Below are 25501 nucleotides of genomic sequence, written 5' to 3'. Positions count from 1 at the left end.
TTATTAAGCCAGATTTCTTTCTTTAATGGGTCTAGGACCATGAATGTTATTAGCCCAAAATCTGAAGGCTATGTTATGAGTTTATGGATCTTTTTACTTATATATACATATACTATTTTATTATTGTTATCAAAATATATCTATACTATTTTATGAAGCCAGCAAGTTAATTAGCTGGATGATACACATGGAAAGAAGGTTAAAGGGTTGGATTAGATGTGAATGGAACTTGAAAAGATTCCAAAAGAGGCAAATCTGTAAACAATAGGAAGTTGAAACTTGAAACTACAGGGGCAGCCTCAGAGATATCAGTTTGACATATCTGAGAAGGGCTTGTCTGTCACTTTGAAAACGCTTGTAGAGGACGCAACAGAAGCTCCAATCCTAAACGCCAACCGATTCCTGAGCTGGCTAGCTACCTAGCTTGGGTAAGTTTTCATATTTCCAAATCTCGTCCCTTCCGAAACATGCGATATACTTGGAACGTTTTTCAAATCTCACAGATCCTGGCTATTATTCTCTTTCCTTCTCTGGCAACAAAGGACTCAGTCCCTCAGATTTTAAGTTTTTGGGTAATTTTGGTACCCTAGGATTACGATGTATAACTGTTATCCCTATTTTACCTCTCCTTCTCTCTCCCCCTTTTCTCTCTGATCTCTGCTAGCTTGGCACCAACTATTCCCCTCGTCATTTATTACTCGTTCACATTAATTCTCATCTCCTTTCTCTCTATATATACACCCCCTCTACCTTCTTCCTTCTCACTTCTGTTTCTCTCTTCAATTCTATTCTGCTTCTGATTCCAGACTTTAATGTCTTGATTTACCTCTTAATTCTTTGTGTTTTTGTTTCAGCTTTCTGAAACCTTCATTCCTTTCTCCTGCCCCCATGCTTTCCTTTACTGTTGTTTCATTAATTAGAAGGGATATGATTTAGGGTTAGGGCTAGGGCTTCTCTCTATTCTATTCGATTCTATCTCCTGATTCTTCATTGTCTTTCTGGCGGGTAGAGTGATTAAACGAGCGAGATTACTACGATATGAGCAGAAGTCGCAGGGAAAAACCAGTCACTGTTTGCCGATGGAGCATCATCAAGATTCACAAGGGCTTTTTGTGGGAAGCACAGGGTTTCGTTAATTATTTGGTGGTGGTGGTGGTCCCAAATTATTCCATGCCCAAACCCAATTAATTAGCCCCTTTAAGTCACTTTGAGAATCTTGATGATGCTGCAGCGGCCATCAATGGCTTATATATGCTATCTATCAGCAAGCAGCTTCTGGATCTTCCTCCACTATCACAGTCGGTGATGTATTCTATCTCTCCCTGTGTGTCCTCTTCTGTTTACAAATAATTTCAGAAATTACACAGTCTAAATTACTGTAATTGTGTTTATAAGAAGAATCTGTATATCTGAATTTAATTTATTTAGGCCACTGATATGAGGATTTGGGTTAGAATTGTTTGGCGGAAAGATTTAATAATACTCAGGTAGCTTATTAACAATATGGGCTGTGTGTAGTAGCACTAGTAGCTAGTAGTACTAACAGTGTAGTACTCGTTGGTGCTATTTCGAGGTCTGATGTTTCACTGATGATGGAATATTGGGGGCCATTTGCTACCATTCTGGGGAACTAATTTGTACCGCAAAGTTCAGCAGGTTATGTCTTTTTAACTTGGTGGAGCTTTTTTAAGTTGTACCACCACCTATATATATATTCATTGCTTTTTTTAATCAATTTCTTGGGTTTTTTGCAGTCTCTCACACTATATACATACTTCTCTTTCCTTTCCCATTCATATATCTTCGTCTTTCATTCCAGTGACAAGAAAAGCAGATATTGTTCTCACTTCTCACCCAGCTTTTACTTTTATCGTATCATGGATTTGGGATATACAACATGAAGTTTACTTCTGTTCATGAAAGATATATACATAGACCTGACGTTGCTGTTGATATTGGATCCTGCAACTGCAACTGATATATGCATCAGATATATATACATATTTGTTCTTTGTAATTGATGTGCAATATGGTTCTTTATTATACAGTACACGTTATAAAGTACTTTAGATATCTGTGAGCGTGATTTAAAGAACAGCATAGGATATGTTCCCAGGGAATTTAATTCATCTTATGTTCTAGGGAAACCATTGCTTTGGCTTCTGTTCCCTTGACATTATACATATAGTTTCACATCACCGTCCTAATCTGTAGGGCCTTTACAGTATGATACAAATTCTATCTGATCTTAATATATATTTTATTCAGTGACTAATTTTAAACATGTTCCTCAAAAGTTTATGATTTCAAATATGAGATCTGGTTTTTCTATTGCTCTTCACGTCTGTGTGTTCTTCAAAATTTTAATTAATATACGCCATAAAAAGGGGCCCTGAATCTCGTCTTGATTCTACAATCTTGAATGTCCGAGAAGTGAGGTTTTCACTTTTCACGATTAAAAACACTACGTCCTTGGCTGACCACAAGATATGATTTCATTTGCTATTGATTATATACATGAAAAATTAAATATTATTGGGTCATAAATAAGGAACATCAAACATGTATATATTATTTATGAAGACCAAAAAAAATGATGCATATGGATCCATAATTATTCGTGATTATATATGTTGCGGTGTTTTAATTACTAATTCTTTAAAGGCGGTCAACATCGAACATTTAATTGCCATGCGATTGCCGACATAAATGATGTTGGAATTGTACTGAGTTATGGTAAATGCAAATATGTTTCAAACTTGTTTAGCATATGTAGTCATCATAGTGTTATTTTTGGAGACTATTCTCAATAATTTCACCTTCGCCAGAAGTAATGTGTCAGGAAAGATTCTTTGGAAGTAATTATATCTCTAATTACGTCATAATTAAGGGATTTTGTTTAACTAAAATCATTATAAACCTATGTGTTCACATATTTAATTACAGCCAGCCATTATTATTGAATCTTTCTGCCAACTTTGGTAAGACAATTCTGGACGTAGTTCAGAATCATACTCTCGGATAGGACAACCCTGTATTGCTGTCATCTTCGTTTTTAGTAGAAAATAATAAGTGAACACACACACTCTTTTGAAGCTTTTTTTTTTCCCTCTCTCTCCAAATAACAAGATATGGCTGGCTTCAATTAAGTTGATAACTCCCATAAGAGTCAAAATCCATTTGACAAACTTCTTGAATATGTAGGATATAATTGGGATTATGTTTGAGGGTTTTGAATTTAGCTAACAACTCAGGAATCTCACATTATTAATTAATACATATTTCGTTTCAGGGGCCACGGATCTAGTACAATCTAGCTAATGACGATCTTAGATACGTCGTTTGAGTGTTCACTACGATTCATTGTTGTGCTTATACACTAGGTTCCCCTCGTCCGAAAGCTCAAAGTCGAAACTAGCCCTACAAGAGTGTGTGTGTGTGTATATATTGATAAAATGAGAAAATGATATATTAAATACAAAAGATCTTAAAGTACAACATAAGCAAACGAACAAAAAGAAAGATTATAAACGTGCTGCAAAAAACTAACATGATTGGTAGAACCTGAAACTAAAGAAAATAATCTGAGCAAAGAGAAGATATCTTGACGAATGATTGCAGGGTGAGCAGACTTCGCAACCCTAGCTAGGAGGAATGAATTATTTGTAAATGCAAATGATATTCAGCTGATCTTAGACACTGCAGGTAGAAGTCTTTGATCGCAATTCCACACTGACGCATAGTTAGCAGAAGGAGAAGGAGGTGAGGGTTTTTGAATAGAAGAATTATGAAAAGCAAGATTATATTTACTCAATATCTTATTGCAATAGTATTATTAGTGACAATTTGATCCCTTTCTCATGAATATCTTTTGCATTTCCATTTTACTACCGTAATACAAAAGCATTCTTGCTGTCTTGCGTATTATTTAAAACATACCAAACAAGGTTTTAAGTAATGTCTTTATATATTTCATTTCCAGTTCCATTTCCATTTCTCTTCATATCTTTTTCAGATCTCTTTCAAATCATATCCTTGTTTATCTCTTCCGAATTATTTGTTTTAAATCATATCACTAAAATTTATGATGAATAATAATATTTGATTATCATAAATGAGTTACACATAAACATTATTGTCGATAATTGAAATTTTGAAATGCACTACTTCTGATTTGGTTATTAATTTTAATTAAACTACAAAATAGATCTTGTATTAAAAATCAGACGAAGTATTCAAGTTCTACATTTTATTCCTTATTGTCATTGAAAATTTCCCAGTTCTAATTATATGAAACTGACTTTCGAACTTAAAAAGACTTGTGTATGAGCTTTTTCTCTGATTAGTGTTGATTCTTGCCTCAAATTTGAAATGTGAGGATTAAATTTTTTTCCCTTTTATCCCGTTTTTTCCCAGAATCATTAGCTTATTGGCTCCATTTAAAGAAGATGGATTTATATGAGTAAGGTTGGCTTCAAAGGTGAAACTTGATGAATGAACTCCATTAGACGTGTGTGATATGAATATTAATACTTTAATTAACTAATTTTTGCCAAGCGGGCCGTCATCATAAAAAAGATTATATTAATTTCATTTCTTTGAAAGTTGAAATCAAATGTTTAATTTTCTCAGAAAAATTCCTCGTTTTAGGATGAAAGGATTTAATAGTAAAAAGTGCAGATTCCATTAGAAAGAAAATGAAAAAAATGGTCATACAAATATAATAATTTCATTCTGCAACATTATTAATAAACCATGGAGAACATACCTTTTCTCAGACATCATGCAATTTTTCGTTCGAAAGAATTATGTAATATTTTTGGTACAAGCATGATTTTTTATTATTACAATTTTTTTTTACATATTTCATTAAACGTTTTGCATTTTTTTAAAATTTTGGCATTATGTATTATTAGTGTTTTTACATTATAGAAATTATATAAATTAATTATCTTGTTCTGTCCCCCACTACACATGACAAAAATTTAACGTAGATCCACTTCGATAGAAATTTTGTTATTATATTCCCCCCCCCCTTTTTATGTCATAGAAAAAAGTTTTAAAATTCTGAAACTCCTATTGTACGGAACACCTGAAAAGAAAACAAAGAAGTATGGAGTAGAGCTGGGAATGCGGGCTGGCGGTGCGGATACGGGCCAGCCCGCAGCGGTGCGGGCCAAAAACGGTGCGGGCTGAAGTAGCCCGCACTTTGGCGGGCTGGCATTTTGCCAGCCCGAGCCCGCCAGCCCGCCTAACTTTTTTTTTTTTTTAAAAAAATATTATTTGTATAAGTTTGATCTTAGTTTGTAATGTTAAAATTGGACTTGGAGTTTTAAACTTGAGTAATGAGTTATAATAAAATAATGTGAGGATTAATTTATAATTTGAGAAGATATTTTAGAAAAACTAACACATATTTTTTTCTAAATAATTAATTTGACTATTTTTCTTATCCAAATTAATTAAGTAGATCTTTTATGTATGTATTACATATGCAATTACATGGATGAGAAGATGTAAATATGAAATTTGGGGGTTAAAATCCTCCAATTATGTTGTATAATATATTAGAAATTATATAAAACTAAAAATTAAAAAAAAAAAAAAAAAAGCGGGCTAGCCCGCGGCGGAGCGGGCTGAAAACGGTGCGGGCTGGAGTAGCCCGCACCTTGGCAGGTTGGCATTTTGCCAACCCGAGCCCGCCATTTTTGGCGGGCTGGCGGGCTGGGCCCGCGGGCCCAGCCCGTATTACCAGCTCTAGTATGGAGCATCATGAAGTAGAATTATTTATTTATTTTTTTGCCCCAGGCTCTATAGAGACTTTTTTTTTAAATAATAAAAAAGGGAAAATTGTAAAAAAAGACTTTGGAATTGCAAAAACGCAGATAGGGACCCTTGACAATTTCACTTTGGGTTTTGACAAGAATAATATGCCCTGAAGTTGTCAAAACCCAAAGTGAAGTTGTCAAGGGTCCCTATCTGCGTTTTTGCAATTTCAAGGTCTTTTTTTGCAGTTTCCCCTAAAAAAAAACACAGACACAGAGATAGATAATGCGGGCAGAAAATATTCTTTTGATTAGTGAGCTTTGTTAGTTGCCCTTCTGAATCGGCTGTTGCTCTTCCACTCTGATTTATGAATTTCCCAAAATCAAATCCCATTCTTCTTTACAATATTTTATAATAGTACTAATTAAACTTACTATTTATTTATTTATTTATTGCTAAAACATAGATATCCTCCTATTAGAAAAATCATATTAAAAGTCATGTTAAGTACTAAATATGACCATCTCTTCTGATTAGAATTTGAATCTTGGTTTGCCGGCAGATCCAACCCCCATTAGTTCAAATAATATTTATAATATTCCAATCCAAACCACATTCTCTGGGCCACGGTTCTTTTCCTGGGCAATAAAGCCCATAAAACAAAACCCAAAAACTGTATGGTTTGCTTTTAAGGGTCCTAAAGCCCATATTCAATAGACCCATACAATGATCCACAGTTGAGAGCCGACGAGATTATTCAAGAGGTAGTATTTGGATTCGGCCGCAAGCATTGTTCTTGAGTCCTTTTAAGTGGTTTCTAAACTCCCCCTAGTACGAAAAGAACATCATTGCAGTTATGAACTAATACCCGTTTTCTAGGTTAATGTCATTAAAAAACCAATGTCAAACGTTAAAAAAAAAAAGTAACATTCACTGTTCTATTCTAACAGTCAGGACGATGTTACTCTTTTCTCAACACTTTCTAAGCCAGTCCCAAAATTAGGGAAGAAAAAAAAAAGAATTCCTCAAATCACAGCTAACTTGTGAATACTTTTCCAAGCAAAAACAACCTTAATTCATTGTTAATCCTCACATATTCTAGAACAACAGGTCAGCATTAACAACACATGACAAGCCAACACAAGCGCTTGTCGCTGTTACAACTAGATTGGGCACTCTCCTCTCCTCACGCATCATCTATACACACACACATATATACACATACGCGCATGAACCATCCATTCACACGGTAAGATTACAGCGACTTAAAAAATACACACAAACACAGAGAGAGAGAGAGAGAGAGAGAGTTAAAAGTGAGGTTGGAACGAAGCAAGTGGAGGTGGCTGTCGAACTATGAATATAAGCTCAAGATCAGGAGGCTGAAAGTACTGCTTCTTTGGCGGCGAGGCTTTCCTTTCCAGCGGCTTCTTCTTGGGAGCCGGTGGGCACATCTCCGCCTCCGGTATCCGGCAGCTTCTGTGGGTGGGAGTCCGGCAGCCTTCCATAATCGTCACGGATCCGAGACCACGGCGTACTTTTGAAGCGGCTTTGTTTATATAGACAAGTGTGGGGAAGCTTGCTGCAGAAGATGGCGGGTCGTTTGTTGACACTGTTGCTTTGACTTATCCGGTCGTGCGGTGCGGGAAACTTGGCTTCCACTACTACCCTCCACGTGGCACCAAATAGGTTATGGCTCTTTTTGTGGGTGGTCCACTTCCCTCCTGTTCTGTGCTCCCCAGAAACTTCCCCCACTCTCATGGTTAGGTCAAGAATTTCACAGAAACTGTGGAAATGTTTTTCAAATGTAAGAATTTTTTTATCTTATTTATAAGTTATTGTTAATATATTTTATACAGACAAAAAATTTTTAAATTTTATTCATTCTCATTTAAAATTTAATAATTTAATAATTTTATTTCTGTTTAATATGTTTTATATAAACAAAGTTAATATAATAATAAATGAAGAGTAAAATTGTACATTCATATAAAAAGTTTCTCCTAGTGTCTTATAAATATGACTCAAAAAAAATTTTCCTATAGAATCATAGGAGTGTTTCATCTGATGAACAGTTTTAACGTAAAACAAACCAAATTAAGAAGACAGACCAAATGGAGGAATAATAGCTGTGAAGTTCTTTTATTGAGGTCGCATGAAATGTTCCATGTCAGCTTTAGTGACCCGGGCGTGAGGGTGAGATAATTTTGAGAGATTGTTTGAGATTACTTTTAATTAAATGCTTCAGGTTAATATTAAAATTAAAAAAAATTAATCTTTTAGTCCTTCAACTTTTAACTCATTTGTAACTCAGTCTCTTAACTATAATTCAATATAACTCAGTTCCTGGACTTTTTGACTGGTGTATTATCCAATCCCTTATCTTTTCAATTTTCATATTACTATCTTTTCCCCCTACAACTCTGTCCTATGTGACAACACACTCTTCTAACTCATCTCCACGTGGTTTTTTTTAAACAAAATTTAAACTTAAAAAATGGGCCGAAGAGGACCGAAGACGGGGGAAAAGTTGCGGAGAGACTTACATTATCAAACCCAAGCTTGCCGACGTCTATCTTTGTGGTCTCTGAAAAACAAAACAATCACATTTGATAATATCTTTATATGCATTAGATGAGAACTGGTGCTTTAAATTGATTCCTTATTATCAATTTTCACTGATATCAGTGCTTTGGTAATTCAATCGATGAATTAATGGGAAGGCTTGAGTTCTCCTATAACTTAGAATAATTGAAAGAAGATGCCAAGGGGAAGAAGAATTGATGCATCATCGAATGCTAAACAAATTGAGAAGCCACTATTGAAAATATGAGGTACACCTTGAATTGGATGAGTCCGCCTTCTTCTTCCACAGCTTGGGTGAGTCCGCCTTCATCACTATGTGAAGTTGTGAATCTTTAGATTCATCTATAGGGACGTGGCTGTCTTGTTTATCAGAGACCAAAAGACAGATGCTGGCAAGCTTGGGTCTGATGATGTAAATCTCTTTGCAACTTTCTTTTCCCCCTTGTCGGTCCTCTCCAACCCTTTTTTTCCGTTTAAATTTTGTTAAAAAAACCAGATGGAGCTGAGTTGGAAGAGTATGTTGCCACGTAGGGTAAAGTTGTGAACGGAAAAGATCCTAATATGAAAATTGCAAAAAATAAAGGACTGAGTTATATACAAGTCAAATATTCAGAGACTGAGTCGTACAGAATCATAATTAAAGGATTGAGTTATAAATAAATTAAAAGTTGAAGAACTGATTAATTTTTTCTTAAAATTAAAACGGAGACACAAATTATCATACCCTTGTTAGTTCCTGGTTGTTTCTCGTCCGTGGCCCCACTTATCGCTTTTCGCTTGTCGATTTTAAGTGGCACGTGACCTCACCGCCCCGTTTCAGTTTTGCCCCGACTTGAACCGGTTCGAGTGCGACGACCCGGGTTCTCGGTCCGGCTTCCCAAGGTCGTCACTGCTGCTTGGCTTCTTTATCATCTGCTCAGGAAAGTCCAGTCGCAGGGCGCACGGTCACGGAGCTTCTCTTCAACTTTTTATGCTGAAATTCTTGCTGTTGCCTCTTCCAGGAAACAATGCCTTTCATCTCGCAAATTCAACGTCAGTCTGATTACAATCTCTTCAGTTCCACAACTCCGATCGTCATTGACAATGGCGCATCATATTTTCGTATCGGGTACCTTTAGTAACCCTAATTTGAGTTCCAGGATCAATTTTTGCGGGCTGGCCAGATGGGGTTGCCTGCTTTCGAATTATTTCAAATTCGTTTACTATGGCCTGTTAATTTACGTCGACCGTTTATTCTTGTGAACTATCAGATGGGCAGGAGAGACTGATCCCCGTGTTGTTTTCCGCAACATTGTGCAAAGGCCACGCCATAAAGTCACTGGTATGTTCCTCACTCCACGATGTTCCATGCGTCTTCTTGATCTTCCTACTGCATATATGCTTGAATGTGTCTGGAAGAGGAGTTGGAAGAGTTTTTGGATGAGCGATTGTGGTTTTGGGTCCTTTTTTCTTCACTAATGTTTATTTAGCTGTTCTTTTCTGTATGTTCTCATAAATTACTTGGAGGAACTGAGGAGAAGGGGGGAAAATATTTTGGTATGAGTTGACAAAACCAAAAAAAAAAAAAAAGGTTTTTGTTAGTTTCAAGCAATGGAAACGGTGATATGCATGTGCCAATCACTTCCTTTCATTTGCATTATGAGCTAACAAAAAATTTACTTTTGCAACTTTTTTTCCTATGATATCCCCCCCCCCCCCGGGGGGGATTTCTGCTTTAATATTGATAACCATATATTTTATATTGTCGTGATTTCTGTCCTAACCCTGACCCTCTTTGACCGCTTAATAACTAACAAAACGCAGAAGAAGCAGTAACATACTCAATAATTGTTCTTTCGCTTTCTGTAACACAGGTGAAACTGTTACTATTGTTGGTGATCATAATCCAGCATTAATGAAATACTTTGACTGTACTCGCTCTGGACCACGCTCGGCATTTGATAGCAATGTTGTTTACCAGTTTGAGATAATGGAATACGTAAGCTTCCTTTTAATTACATTATTTATGAATGCAGGAGGGATATGGGTTTAGGCCCGTTGGTTTGATGCATGTTATGTTAAGCATTCCCCTAAATCCAATCACCATTCATCCCACAGTCTTTCATTTTTAGTTCCGTCTAATCTATCTATCATGGATGCCATTTTACATGGAAATAAGGTCGTACTCATTAAAACGTGCTTATATGCTTCGTTCTTTTGGAAGGATTTGTTGACGATGGTATCATTAACCTTTCTTTCACATATAGATTCTCGACTTTGGCTTTGACCGGATCGGTGCAAATGGATCAGAGGTATGAACATGGGATTAAAAAGTTCTTTTCCTCATTCTTTTTCGTTCAACTTGTTTTTATACTGGCTGTCTTTTCTTCTATGGTTTTATTAGATGCTTAATATCGTTTAAATATTCAATTTTAGATTTTTACTGATGCTATTTCTTATTTGACATGCTAGTAAAACTTTGGGTTTGCTTATTAGTATCCAAGATTTCTCTGGCTTAGTGAAGGCGTTGTTTCATTTTGGCACTTACAGGATGCGAATAATTTTGACTCACTATTATTTTTTTATATGTTTATTGCCAGAGCAGATTGATCATCCTGTCCTGATCACAGAATGTGTGTGTAATCCTGTTCAATCTCGTAGTAAAATGGCAGAACTTCTTTTTGAGACTTATGGTGTTCCATCAATAGGTATTAGTGCTTCTCTAACCCTTAAAGAAACTTCATCTTTGTTAAGTCACCTAAGTTTTATCAGAGGATTTGAATTATCTGTTGCTTTCCCAATCTGTGCCACCCAGTCTAGCTTTGAATGGAAAACCATTTTCTACATGAAGCTGCTAAATACCGTATTCATTGCCCTTTCATTACTTGTACTGGTTTAGACCCAGTGAGCGTGCCTGCTTGGCTCTATTCCATCTGAGGTGCTGCACCCCAGTTTTCCACTGACAAAGCAATCCATCTTTTTCTGTTATGGCAGCGTTTGGGGTTGATGGAGCTTTCAGCTACAAGTATAATCAACACCATGGAGTTTGCAATAAAGATGGCCTTGCTATGTGTCCTGGATTTACCACAACCCATGTGATTCCGGTATGCTTTTTGTGGTATATTATGAAGCATTTGGTATATCAATGCGAAGCCCTAGTTCTTTTTGTCAAAACAGTAGTTATTTACAACCCTGCATTCATCATACGCATTTTAATTATTTGTGCGTGCGTTATTTCATTTTGCTTTATATTGTTGGTAAGCTATATTAGTAAATCATCTTGGCCTGTGCGTGGGTTTCTTCTAGACTGATCCTATGATGAAACCAATCCTTTTGTTCTGCTGCAAGTGTACATGTATTAAGCATCAGTTGCATGTAATTTTTTTATTATTAGCATGCGTAATTTGCCATTTGATAGTACGGTAGACTTCCTAGTTTTATGCCAATGTAACGTCCAATACAGTTATCATATGTATTAATGGCAAATTGAACTTGAGCATATGTACTAAGGGCTATCTTGTCCGGTATGAAATCTGTTGATTCTTGATGACTTTTATTTTTGGGTTAAAATTTTCAGTTTGTAGACGGGGAACCTGTTTATAAAGGTTGCTGCCGTACAAATATTGGGGGCTTCCATGTAACTGATTATTTAAAGCAGCTTCTTTCACTTAAATATCCCTACCATCTGTGAGCACCAGATCACTTGGACTTCGTTCCTATTCTTCTCAGTACTATATATGTAGGACTTTTTTGATCTTATTAGATTTTCAATACAGGGCTAGATTTACATGGGAAAAGGTTGAAGACCTGAAGATGGAACATTGTTACATTGCACAGGATTATGCTTCTGAAGCTCGGCTGTTTCAGGTAAGAGGTGTGTTTCCTTTCCTTTCAAATGGCTCTACCGTTTTCAGAAGTTAACTTTATCGATGATAACATAGAGAGGAGGGAAGGAAGCTGAAGAGAAAACCAGATGTTGGCAGCTCCCTTGGGTTCCACCACCAACTGAGGAGCCTCCTTCTGAGGAAGAGATTGCAAGGAAGGCAGCAATTAGAGAGAAACAAGGTCAAAGGTTGCGAGAAATGGCTGAGGCAAAGAGATCATCCAGAATAAATGAACTGGAAAATGAATTGCATGGCTTGGAATTTCTCTTACAGCAGCTTGGGCAAGTAGAGGAGAGTGACATTCCATCTTTCCTATCAGACACTGGCTATGTCTCTAAGCAGGAGATTGAATCTGCACGTGTCAAAGTTACACAATCTTTACGGAAAGCAAAAGGTGAACCAAAGAGTGAGCAAGCTGAAACTGAAAAGGCTGACTCTGCTAATAGCGAGAAGTATTCTCTTATAAACATCCCTGATGAAACACTAACCCCAGAACAGGTCAGTTTTATATTAATCTCATTATCATTCAGCAATAAGTTGAGATAACAGTGTGCCTCCTCCCCTTTAAATTTACATTTGAAAATATTTTCCCAGCGTCATATCTGCTTACAGCCTTTGAATATGGGAAATCCTTTAAATCTTTCCTCTGCTTGTTTTTCTCTATATGACTGTGAGTTTGACAGTGTTCCTGGGATGTGCCTTTTTAATAGCTTATTGAAAAGAAGAAGCAGTTGTCACTCAAGTCCATGTCTGAAGGGCGGCAGCGATCAAAACAGAAACGTTATGAGGAGGAAATGCAACGAGAGAGGCGATTACAACTAGAGGAGGAGAAACGCCTGTACGGTTTTGTGTTTTTTATTATTTGCAAGTTATTTTGTTTGTGGCATAGTTACATGAGTAGAGGGGCTTTCCCTTGTGTTAACCTGGTGTGTGTTTTTTTTTTTTTGGGGGGGGGGTGAGGGGCCTGATTCTCCTCCATGTCATAGCTTATGTTGAGGACACTGACTATTTTTAAGGGGAAAAAATGTGACTGCAATCTTCACAAGGCTTGAACGATTAACGTACCTTTTGTGTTCTAGGCTCCTTTTTTTTAAAAATTCTTTTTCATTCTTTCTGTAGAGAGAACCCAGAGCTTTACCTGGAGCAATTGCATGCTAAATACAAAAATCTATCGGAAAAAGTTGACCAACGAAAAAGACTTAAGACAAATGGAAACCACACAAATGGAAATAATTTGTCTGGTGGTGTTGGTCGTGGTGAGAGGCTAAATGCTGCCCAAAGGGAAAGAATGCGCCTTTTGACAACTGCAGCCTTTGATCGTGGTAAAGGTGAGGATACATTTGGTGCCAGAGATGAAGATTGGCAACTTTACAAATTGATGAGTAAGGATAATGACGATGATGATGAGGGACCGGATGAGGATGAGACAGAATTGGCCCGCATCTCTTCTAGGCTCCAGGTTAGTTTTGCTCCTTAGAAACTACTACTCTTTTTTGGTAATCATGATTCCATGCTTATGTAAGATTACATAATATGACTCTTGATGCATAACCGGCTGAAAAAATTTGCTGAATTGTTTTGTCAGGATTTGGATCCTACATTTGTACCCAAGTTAGAAACTGGTAATGCACAATCTGCTGAGGTGGTGCCACGTTTTCGACCTCTCAGCAAAGAGGATTTTCAGATTGTTCTTGGTGTCGAAAGATTCAGATGTCCTGAGATTTTGTTCAATCCAAACTGGATTGGGGTTGATCAGGTAGGGTTAGACGAGATGGCCGGGGTCTCCATAAGGAGATTGCCAGATAAAGATGAAAGTCTGGAAGAGAGACTAACTGATTCCATACTTGTGACTGGTGGAAGTTCTGTGTTTCCTGGTATGATTGAACGCCTTGAAGCTGGGATTAGGATGATTAGACCCTGCGGATCGCCCATAAAAATAGTTAGAGCATTGGATCCAGTTTTGGATGCCTGGAGGGGCGCTTCTGCTTATGCCTCAGCTTCACTTTTTCATACACAAACTTTCAGTAGGACGGATTATTATGAAAAGGGTGAAGATTGGCTTCGCAGTTATCATCTCAGATACACATTATAGTTGACTTGATTGCCAATTGTTGTATGCTGTCTTAACCTTAATTCATATAAATTATTTTTATGCATGATTTATATTTTGCTGTTCACTGTTCTTAGGCGATACCCTTACTAGATAAGTTAGTCTCACGGGTTATTTATTGGTTAAATAACTTTGTTCTCCTTCTCCAAAAATTTCGCAAAATTGCGTATTGGTATTTATTAATACAAGTGGATGATAAATTTCTTGATTGATTCCTTGGGGCGAAATGTCGCCCAATTTTTTTTTTTTGGCCCGGGGGGGGGGAATCTTGCTTCTTGTTGTTCAAGCCTCTGAGGTTTACCTTATATTTTGAATAGTATCATATTTAGTTTTTCAAATTTGATTTCAATTTAAGTTTGATATCTGATATTAAACTTACGCCGGGGCAATATTTTGTAACTCTTTACTCTTTCACCAAATGTTAGAACGAATTGTAAAACTACATGAACCCCATGAATATGGTAATAGTATTTTCAAGTCCTTTTACTTTGCAAAATTAACTATGGAAAAAAAAAAAAGGAGAGTTATCATTATAAGATGTAAACTCCGTCTGCGCACATATCTTGTTTTGTGTCGCGCTCTTTCCAACCCCATAATTGTGTGAGTGACTGTAAGTGATATATCTGTAATAAAAAACCCTTTCTATGTTTATACCTATTAGAATTAGAGATGCTATCAAACAAGCAAACAAGCCATAAGGTCTTGAAAGGGAATTTAAAAAATTTAAAACCTTCATCTTAGGCCAATACTTGGCCAACAAAACAGCTGCCAAAACGTGATTTTAATCTTCTATCACCTAACCACTTTTCTACCTACCCCCCCCCCCCCAAAAAAAAAAACACGCACAAACACAAAATAGGGTTTTAGTCTCTGATTCCCCTGTAACAAAAGATGAAAGCGCATAAAACTTAAATTTTTGTGCTCTTTTATGATTTTGCATTCATCAAAAGAATAAATCGCATTTTATATATTATTTTCCTGATCAACGATCCAAAGCAGCCATTTAGACACCAACAAGGACAGGAAAAGCCAAAATAATGACTTTCCCTTGCCGCGATTTTGAAGCCGGGTCGCCTGGGTGAAATCCAGGTATCCTAAACCGGACTAACGACAATGGAATTTGGTTTCCCATCTGCAAAAGTATTAAGTGTTAATGCCACGTTAAATTCTTATCAAACATTTCCCCCTCAAATTCAACCGTTACCTTCCCTCCCTCTCCTTCTCCACAGATATGTCATATGTGTGTGCGTATATATATTAAAACATAAAATAAATAATTTTAAAGACAAATGCATAATACATTTGATTTGATTATTTCGACGGGAATTTAGGATGAGGATGGTGATAGGAAGCATTCCGTGTGGCTCTTTCAGACGCAACTCGCCAACTCCCTGGTCCCTGCTTTGACGTTCTCTCTCTAGAATTTACATTTCCAAATCCTAAATTTGTCCCAAACATTTATTTAAAAGTACAGAACCATGATTTTTACGTTACAAAAATTTTCTGCTCGTGCGTTAAAATATAATCCTTCAACAACAAAAATATCCCCAATTTAAAATTTAAATTCTTTTTTTTTTCAATCATTTTCTTTTCTTACTTGTCTTCCCCGTACAAGAAACTAAAGCGAGTTGATTTGATATTTTGATTCATGAGAACTCAAAGGGCAATTCTTTTTTTTTTTTTTTGACGGAATCAAACGGAGACACCGTACGGTACTCTTATTATTATTAGTTATGTCGTGTAAGTTCAAGAAATCAAAAGATGAATCTTTTTCCTTCCATTGATAACTTTCGTACACCGTCTATGATGCGTTTACGTTACCAGAAGAAAGAATGATAGTTTTCAGTTTTCACACTCAAAAGGGAACATTAATTAGTTTAATTGTTATATGTATTCTAAGTAAAATAAAATCAAATGACAAATAATATCCGACATTAAATAAATTATAATTACAAAATCATTATAACCAGAAAAATTGAATGAATCGGTATTACGGTAGTTGCCAAAAATACAATAGTTTTTGGCAAAAAAACAAAGAAATAATAAAAGGTGTGTGTTGAATAACACGTGAGAGAGAGAGACAGACAGAGAGAGAGAGAGGATAAGGATCGCAAAGGAGAGAAAGAATATTCTAGGGGGCAATAGGCCACCGTCAAATAAGCTTTTGTCTTCATCCATTAAATAAAAACACACCCCCATCTGCATCTGCACCATCCAATCCTTCAAATATAATAATACTGACTTTCCCTTTTTCTATCATTAATGAGATAACATGCTCTCTAAAGCATTTCAAATCTAATCATGTGCCTTCACAACTTTGATTCTTTTCTTTTTCTTAATTATCTTTATTAATCTCCAATTATTTAGACAAGCTAGTCAGTCATTGTTTAGTACATATATTCTATTTCTTTTTAATTTTTAATTTTAATGCTTGCTACCAATTTCTGTACAACTATACTGATAAAATTGATTGTTGCATGGACATTTAAAATGCTTATAATTCAGTAACAGACAACAGGAAAAAAAAAATACCAAGTAGATGGAATCAACTAACACAGGATCCAAGTTATTTTTTTTAAAAAAAAAAAACCTCTTTTATGATCAATTATGAATAAAAGAAATCCATGTGTTGGGATTTCACTTTCAAAATACAATCAAAGAGATCAAGACTTCTTTTCCCAGGACATGTTACATCAAATGAATAAAGTCCCAACAGGCAAAAGGGAGGCAAATGTAACATTAAGGAAGAAGCAAGGAATAACCTTTCTTGAGTGTTAAACATGTCAGTCTATCAGAGAGACAGTTCTAGATAGATACACTTCCAAGTAAAAGAATCAACAATTTCAAGAAAGAAAGAATTGTAAGCGGGTGTGAAGAAACAATCTTATTTGAACAAGTCATTTACAAAAAGCCAACCTGCAAATTGCAGTTAAAGGGGTCGGCAAAATGAATAAATGGTGTGAGAATATTACATGAAATTGAATCAAAATGTACAAAAGGTTTCTTCTTCCTTACTTTTTTCCCTGTCCTCCTCTATTCCTTCCTTACCTGTCACCATTAATAATTCCTTTTTATATCATTTTGTTTTTACATTGTTCCAACGGGTTGGATGACACCACCAGCTTCACCGACAACACTGAGACCTTGAGGAGCTGAGGATTCTTTGACCTTGTTCGGAGTTGCAGGGTGTTGTTGTTGATGATGATGCTTCCCATGTTGCTGCTTGCCTTGATGCTGTGACCAGAAAGCATGAGCAGCCAATACTCTGTCCAACAGCTCCTGAGGAACCGGCTCTCCTCTTCTTTGTTGGGGAGATATTCTTGCTGTGTGAACTAACGTTTTCCATTTGTCCTGCATTTTCCCAAGTCAATCAGATCAGAAACAACATAAACCATGCAAAGATCTCTACATTGATCATCTCAAAACAGAAAAGCAATCTGGATTTACCGCATGTAGATCATTTGGCTTCAAAAAAAATCAATGTATGTAGTGCACTCGGGAGTAGGGCCAGAGAAAGAGAGAGAGAGAGAGAGAGTGAATAGAATAGAAGAGTACGATTATAAGATATGGATCACATGCACAAACACTTTCTCTTGTTTTACTCTTTCTCCGACTATGGGACTGCAGACTCCTCATACATGAAAAGGGCTTAGGTATATGAAACAAGAAATAGAGAGAGAGAGAGAGAAGAGAGCTAGGAGTACAATCAGAGAAACACGTCTAACTAAACAGATGCATGAATGTGGAAGATTCAAATAATAAATATGTTATAGACTATCCTCTGTACCAACAAAAACACAAGTAAAACATTGTAGGTATCGGCTATCAGGTTTCCCAATAGAAACTTAGCATGTGAATAGACTATTAAAATTAAAAAATAAAAAATAAAAAATGTATGATGCTGAAATGTAAAAATCATCCAAATGTCATATCTTTCCTAGGATGAAACCAGAAGCATAATTCAGCAAGAATTGTCATGTGAACCAAGTACAAGAAAAGCAATGAATCAACTTTCAAAAAAACACCAAATTTTACTTAGTATCCTCGTAACTAGGAAGGAAGAAAATACATACCTTCAAGTCAACGTAAGTCCTATGGTCTGCGTTTTCAAAAGCAAGCAGCTTAACATCACGCCACCTACACAGAGTAAAGAACAAATCAATTCCCCTATCCACATGATGTATGGGAAGGTTTTTTTTTTTTTTTTTTTTCAAAACAAGAAAAAGGTCATAAACAAAACATCAAACCTTCCAGTTCCAAGTTCTTCAACAGCATGAACAAGTGCTTCAACCTCAGACACTGAGAAGGGTCTCCTGGTTCGACGCTGTACAAGCTCAGAGCGCTTAGTTTTCTGAGTCGCTGGAACTATAGCCAATGGTTCTGTGCTCCTATCAGGAACAACTACTAAAGATTTGGAATCTGACGCTACTTTGTCAGTCATCGTGTCAGTGGGAGAAGAAATTGATTCATGGTTACTTTCAATAGGGTTGCTCGGAGTAGTCAGCAAGGGAGAGTCATGTAACACATCAGTAATCCCTGACTCTAAGACAGGAGTTCTAGGGGACCTAGAAGAATCAATTGATCAAATAATGATATTGTCAGCCGTACTGAATAATCAGAGAGTGCAATTGAATAGAAATAACGGGATCATATGATCCAGTTTGCCTCACCTGTTTGAATGGGATGGTTCATGATAAGACGGTTCACCAACACAAACAGAGGGAGAGCCTTGTAAGGAACTCGGCTCCAACGTGAAACCAAGGGCATCAATATTTTCTTCACAAGATAAACCAGTCTGCTGAAGAGTTCTGTTGTCATCTCTAACTTTCTTCCCCTGAAGAACAACACCAACATGCACTCCACCTCCAAGTATAGCCATCACAGCCTCCATGACTGTCCTCTAGAGGGAAGTAATTGTAAAAGAAAGAAGGCAGAAGTTAGAACATGACAACACCACAAACACCAAGTAGTTAAAAAATACCACTTTAGGAGAGAGAAAACAAATCCAACTAATGCAACTAGTTATATAAAATAGTAAATCAGTCCGAGAATAGATTACAGAAGAATCAAAAAGCGGGAACAAAAAAAGGGAATACTATACATCCACATTAATGTGCAGATAAAACTTATTTCGGACGTTTATCTGTTTCAAAATAGCATCTATATTCATACCTTTAGAGAACCAACAGTAGCAGTTTCAGGAACCTCAATATAAAGCTCTGGTATCTTGAAAGACTTAATGCTAAACTTCACTGTTCACAAGATAAAAACAGCAAATAAACACTACAGAATGCAGAGAACAAAAGAGCAGTGTAATGACTGAAAATCAAGCAACCAAGTACCATGAGAATCCTTCGATTCATGCTTTGAAGATGAGCTAGGATTGTTGCCATCCATTCCCTTCTCAATGGAATTAGATACACTCTCACTGCTGAATCCTCCATCAAGTGTCAGGCCTGAAAACCGATTAGAGAATTTCCTCCTCTTGAAAAGAGAATCATAATGACCTCTTTCAAAGCTGTGACAAGCCTTCCTCTTCTGAAAAAGAGGTTTTGCTCCAGCATCTGCAAATTTTTTATTATTTTCAGTGAAAAAACACAGCATTTGGTGGCATCAAATAATGAAGCATTTGGCTACAAACAATTTGTAAGCAACCTCACCAGATCTGGAAAGCTCGCAATCCTTCAACTTCGGTGCAACCTTCCAGTACTTGGAAGTCACGAGCTTCCTGATTCTTCGGTGTGCAATCCGATGCGGAGGCTTAAAAGACTTTGATTTGGTGCTAATTTTGTGGCACCTTATAAAGTTATCGTCATCATCTCTAAAACCTACCTTACTATTATTGCCATAATTAGAAAAGGAACTATTTGGGAAAGTTCCTTTAGAGAATGGATACTTAATTTTACTAACTGAGTTACTTATTGAATGAGAGTTAACTCGAAATTCCAAAGGGTCCTTCATACTACATTTATCAGCAAGACTTGGTCCCTCAATGCCTGAACTCCTAGCTTCTTGTTCCCTTTTAAAGCCATTGTTTATCTTACTATTATTATAAGACTCCCTAAAATTCTGGGGTGATTCTGCTAACCTACTAGAATAATGTTCGGCTTGATCCTCCCACTTGCATATTTTAGGCTTAATGTTAGGTTCAGTTTTCTTGCAGCAGTCAGCAGGATTAGTAACGGAAGTGCATTCTGGTACAGCATCAGTCTCAGCTTGCCCAAGATACTTCTGGCTAGAATTTCGTGAGACTACCTCCGTCATAAAGGCACTCTCTGCACAACTTCCATGATGAACACCTTCTGCTACTAATGGTTTGGCTTCACCTTGACTTTCCTGCTCAACAGCGCCTTGGCCAGAGGCTGGCTGGTGATTTCCTTCTGATGCATTGCTAGAAGCTGAACTTTCACTCTCCTGCAACAACTTGCCAGCTAAAGATGCCAGTACTTCAATGGCACAAACTTGGCCATCCTCTTCTTTCTTGGAAAGAACCCTCCTCTGAAAATAATCAAACATTAGGGATTAGCATAATGTTCAAAACACAAATAAGGAGTAACAAGAAAGCATGGAAATATAAAGCTTAAAGAATAGTTGCAGCAAGCACTTACTCTTACAGATCTAGGAGCTCTAGGAATAAAGGGGACCTGAAAGCCATTGAATCCATATTCTAGCCTCTTCTTGCACACCATAGCGTAGACATATAAAGCTTAATGAATTACCAGAATAATCAAAACACTGGATGCTCCTCACTGCCAAAAGAACAAAAAGACTCATCCATCAAGTTCATTTCATATTGGTCATGCTAGAAAAGCAAAAATCACAAGATCCAGTAAATAACATAAGCTAGTTACTCATTTCAGTTTTCCTTCTCAGCCCATGACAGGACACAAGCATGCAGAAGATTAAAAGCATATTATTCACCAAAGAAAGTGAGAGAGAGAGAGAACGAAGAAGGGAAAAAAACATAAGAAAATAAAACCATAAAATTATGATATGTGGTCTTATGGAACTTTTTATTCAATTAAATTCCAGCCCCAAGCGAACGCATAAAAATAAGGAAAGATTTTAAAGAACTCCAACCCAACAACTTCACGTTTGATTCACCAACGCTGGTCCCGTTGTAATATATTACAATCTAATTACACACAAATCACAAATCGACACATTACAAACCAAAAATTGATCATTTCAAAGATCACGTGCCAAACAGACCAGAACTCATTTTCCTGAAATTCCGACCCATGAACCGCAAGAAACAAATCGAGAAGTCAATGGATAAAGTATCGCATTAAATTTCATGCACGAAACAGGGCAAAAAAAAAAAAAGGCAAGCTTTTTCAATGGTGGTGGAATCATTAAAGTCAACAAAAACACAAACAGAAACAGTTGTAAGCTGCATCTAGTTGATGTGCACTAAATGCGTAAAATTGATGCTAAACAACCCAATTCTGATCCTCAACGTTCTCGAGCTCTCTAAATTTTGCATCCAGGACCAAAAATAAATCTAGAGATGCTCCGATCAATTAGAAAAGGAGAGATTCACGAGAGCATGGAAATTCTCAAACTGAAACAGAGAGAGAACCAGTTGCTCACGTCAATGAATAGTCTCGCATCCACGATCGGATCTCTACGGAACGTCAATCGCATAATTCACAGAGAACTGTTCCCAAGAACACAAACTCTGGGTATACGCTACAAGAATTATGCTCTTTCTTTGCAGAATCAAGACAAAATCTTCAGAAAAACCAGCAAAACTACGAGATCGCACCCAAAACTCGGAGAAGAAAAGGAAAACAAAGCCAAAATTCAAAATTTACGCGAAGCAATAGACCTTTGTACCAACTCACCTCTTCTAGAAACGCCATTCGAGCAATGATCCGAAGTTGAATTGTGATCAGGTGACGAAATTCCCAGGGAAAACCATCTCCAGAGGAAATCAATATCCGAGAAGTGCCTAGAAATACAAGAGATCTACGAGTCTCAGAAATCTAATCTCAGGACCCAGAATTGTGTTGTATTATTCGAAAATTCGGTGTCCTTTTTTTAATTTCTTTGGATCGGAGAAAATGAGAGAAACAGTTTGAGAGAACCAAAAACCCACCTAATTCAAAAACCACGCAACAGTGGCCTTAAACCCCTTATATCTCCATGGTTTTGACCACACAACCGGACGAACCAGTAAAAGGGCATAAATGTCCCGGCAGTTGCAGGTTTCCCCACCAAGTTCCTACTTCCCACAACATTATCCTATCACATTTTATTTTAAAGGTACTACTTACTCAAGAATCACCTATATTATTTCAATTGACATATATTTCCATGTTTAGACAAAAAAAATGATGAAAATAGTTCAGTTTTAATTAAAAAAACAAATATTTTTGAAAATATTTTTAGTCATGTAATTAAAGGATGGCTTCAATAACAATAATAATAACAATAATAATAAAAAAATTCATGCGGACAGGAGCGGGTTTCACTTCCGTTCTATGCAAACTTTCTTCTTGTTCTTTTTTTTAAAATTTTTTTTTTTTGAGTAAAATATAAATAGAGATAATTAAAATTGTCTGAACCTCAGATTTTGGGGGCAGAAGATGGCGCGTGCCACGTGGAGGAGAGGGCATTCATGGGACGAAATCCATGGTTAGATACATTTATTTTCGGATTGGGCTTTCGTGTGGTCTTCCCCTCATATATTGTTACTTTCCCTTTCCCCTTTCAATTTCCATCTTCACTTTTTTCTCTCCCTCATTCTTTGTTCTTTGTTTGAACTTTGAACATTCTTTCATCATTCATATCTCCCCGGTTTAACTCCACAATTACATAATCTTTCTCTCAAATACTCACAAATAATATAAATCTCATATAAAAAATCAGACGTGAAGTTAGTGAATTTAAGAATTTTTTTAAATTTTAATTAAGTATGTTAGAAATGACTTATAAATATAATTAAAAATAATAATAATATACTAATTTATATATTTAAAAACTTCATTTCATAATTTTTATGGTAGTGTTTATAGGCCAAAATATCAATGGATGAAAACTTTGATCAAACTCACTATATTGAACCGAAAACTAGTGAATCAACTTAGGATTAAACCCTAATGAGTTACTGTAAATGGGATAACCGGGTGGAATTAATATAAACTTTTCTCTTTCTTTCTTGAAACAAGATGTTTTGAGTTTAAAAAAAAAAAATAGCAGCACGTTATCTTTATATGCGTAAACATTTTATTTTCTTGTGATTAATATTTTTATTTAAATATAACTTTTTTCATAATTATATATGAATATTTTTGTCTAGATAGTTAAATTGTATTATTTTAATCATAATTTATTTAATCTCGATAAAAACTACTAATTTTAAACCCCTATTTGAATCGTTATTGTTTCTTTTTATGCCAAAAAAGGTAAAGGGAAAAACTTCGTAGTTTCTCATGGATATTGAATAGTCACAGGTCATTATCGCACAAATACTGTTGTCATACATAAAATTGTCAATTCCCTTGGAGCATCTTCCACACGCTTTTTCATGATAATGCAAATCAATTAAAAAATTAATAAAATAAAGCACCTGTATCAATCCAGATCATCTGGTTTTCTTTTTTTCCCTGCAAATAAATAGCCCGTAACACTAATAATTATTAATAAGTGGATTTATTTTTATGCTAGCTATACGGGAAAATAATTTTTTATTACCTTTTCTCCATAAATTGAAAAGAAAACATATTCTTGTGATTTAATTTTTATTATTTTTTTCATGGTCAAAAAGATTTTTGTATTATTCTCACAAAAGTTTGAGCCTTTTCCGGCTGGACACAGTGTCCTAAAAGGAAACCAGTTGAGGATTAGTCAAAAGGGCAAAAAATTGAGGTTTAATTAGTTTAAATCGGTTGCTACTGAAATTAGTTGAGGATTAGAGAATGAGAACTAATGAGCATACAGGTGAAATTTGGTTTATAAGATTATAAACTAAACGATAATTTTGGACATTTTTCTTTCTTTCGCCTTGATAAGTGGGTACATTATATTTTATATCTCATAGTCATAGACTCATAGTTACCTTATTTTTATCATGTGGGTTAACATTTTTTCCAATTTAAACCCTTTTTTGGTAGATTAAGAATTTATCTGAAATAATTTATAAATAAATTTTAAATCATAATTTACGAAATATGAAGTAAGTATATGAAAAAATAGCTCGATTTTTGTAAAAGTGCTTATAAGCACTTGTTTATTGCAAATCCAAGCAAACCTTAATCAGATTGACTCACTGAACCTAAACTAATATTAAAGAAATGCATACATAATCCAAGCTTCAAAAAATGGAGCCTTCATTTACGTGTCTATTTAATTCCTTATTTTATGTAGAATTATTAATCATTTCTGAAAATTCAAATTATTATGCCCGTACACACGTATATACATTACACAAAGAGAAAATGACAAAAAAAGAAGGTGAAAATCTTTAAATACCAAACAAAGAATCTTAATAAAAATTTCTTATCATTTACAAATTCAGTATTGTCAACACCAAATAAAATGTTATTACTAAATCTTGTTTGAGATTTAGTAATTTTCAACTTTTTTTTGTTACTATCTCTCACACAAATGATAGAATTGTTACGCAAACACATACACCTCTGGCTGTACCCAGCTACTTCCTATCATTCTAAATATAAGAAGTATCAGGAATGTTTATTTTAATCTTAAATATAAGAACTTGATATATTATCTTGACATTGACGGACTAATCCTTTCAATGGCTGGTTTGTTTTTCTTAATGAGTATAATCTTCTTAAGTTTTTTCTTTCAATTTGTTTTGGCATAACACAAATGAATTTATTTATCTAAAATTTCATCAGTCATCACTACATCTGAGAAAATTCAAGACCTAATCATGTACATAAATTGTGAGTATTGAAAAAAAAAAAACCTTGACCAAAGCTATATATGATTTTCCATAATTTTTAAATTGTTTGTGTTGGTTCGGATATAGTTAATCACTGTGTTCAGTTATACTTCGGATATTATATTCCAAAATCTAAAGTTTTTGTTTGTACGAAAAACGTGCTTTTTTTTTAATCATCAAAGAAGTGATCCGATGCAATTTTAATTTAAGAAAAAAGAAGAAGTCAAGTGTCCTGCTTTATATCTTTTAAAGAACAAATACATT

The 25501-nt window shown here is 35.6% G+C and overlaps 2 protein-coding genes across 4 annotated transcripts; one reads left to right on the top strand and one right to left on the bottom strand.

The window, feature by feature from the left end:
* Positions 1-9278: 9278 nt before the first annotated feature.
* On the top strand, positions 9279-14337 carry LOC114747403 (actin-related protein 5-like). 2 transcript variants are annotated; one of them, XM_028935727.1, is made up of 12 exons: positions 9279-9460; positions 9603-9673; positions 10206-10330; positions 10599-10643; positions 10937-11039; positions 11326-11435; positions 11909-12018; positions 12108-12198; positions 12273-12713; positions 12926-13053; positions 13335-13674; positions 13801-14337. In XM_028935727.1, exons 1-12 carry the CDS (start codon positions 9360-9362, stop codon positions 14305-14307), a joined length of 2172 nt encoding a protein of 723 aa, XP_028791560.1. In that variant the 5' UTR covers positions 9279-9359; the 3' UTR covers positions 14308-14337. The 2 variants fall into 2 exon arrangements, with proteins under 2 accessions (XP_028791560.1, XP_028791561.1); XM_028935728.1 differs by lacking the exons at positions 9279-9460; positions 9603-9673; positions 10206-10330 and having other exon boundaries at positions 10932-11039.
* A 2846-nt stretch (positions 14338-17183) lies between these two features.
* LOC114747404 (telomere repeat-binding protein 3-like) lies at positions 17184-22420 on the bottom strand. 2 transcript variants are annotated; one of them, XM_028935730.1, is made up of 10 exons: positions 22173-22420; positions 21919-22059; positions 20934-21074; positions 19986-20823; positions 19668-19889; positions 19498-19577; positions 18996-19225; positions 18573-18890; positions 18399-18462; positions 17184-17676 (listed from the first exon to the last, which is right to left on the bottom strand). In XM_028935730.1, exons 3-10 carry the CDS (start codon positions 21012-21014, stop codon positions 17413-17415), a joined length of 2097 nt encoding a protein of 698 aa, XP_028791563.1. In that variant the 5' UTR covers positions 21015-21074; positions 21919-22059; positions 22173-22420; the 3' UTR covers positions 17184-17412. The 2 variants fall into 2 exon arrangements, with proteins under 2 accessions (XP_028791563.1, XP_028791562.1); XM_028935729.1 differs by lacking the exon at positions 21919-22059.
* Between the last annotated feature and the right edge of the window lie 3081 nt (positions 22421-25501).

Source organism: Neltuma alba, unplaced genomic scaffold (assembly GCF_004799145.2).
Source record: "Neltuma alba isolate B1F8T4 unplaced genomic scaffold, ASM479914v2 tig00005299_pilon, whole genome shotgun sequence".
Taxonomy (NCBI): Eukaryota; Viridiplantae; Streptophyta; class Magnoliopsida; order Fabales; family Fabaceae; genus Neltuma; species Neltuma alba.
This window is presented reverse-complemented; position numbering and strand designations above follow the sequence as displayed.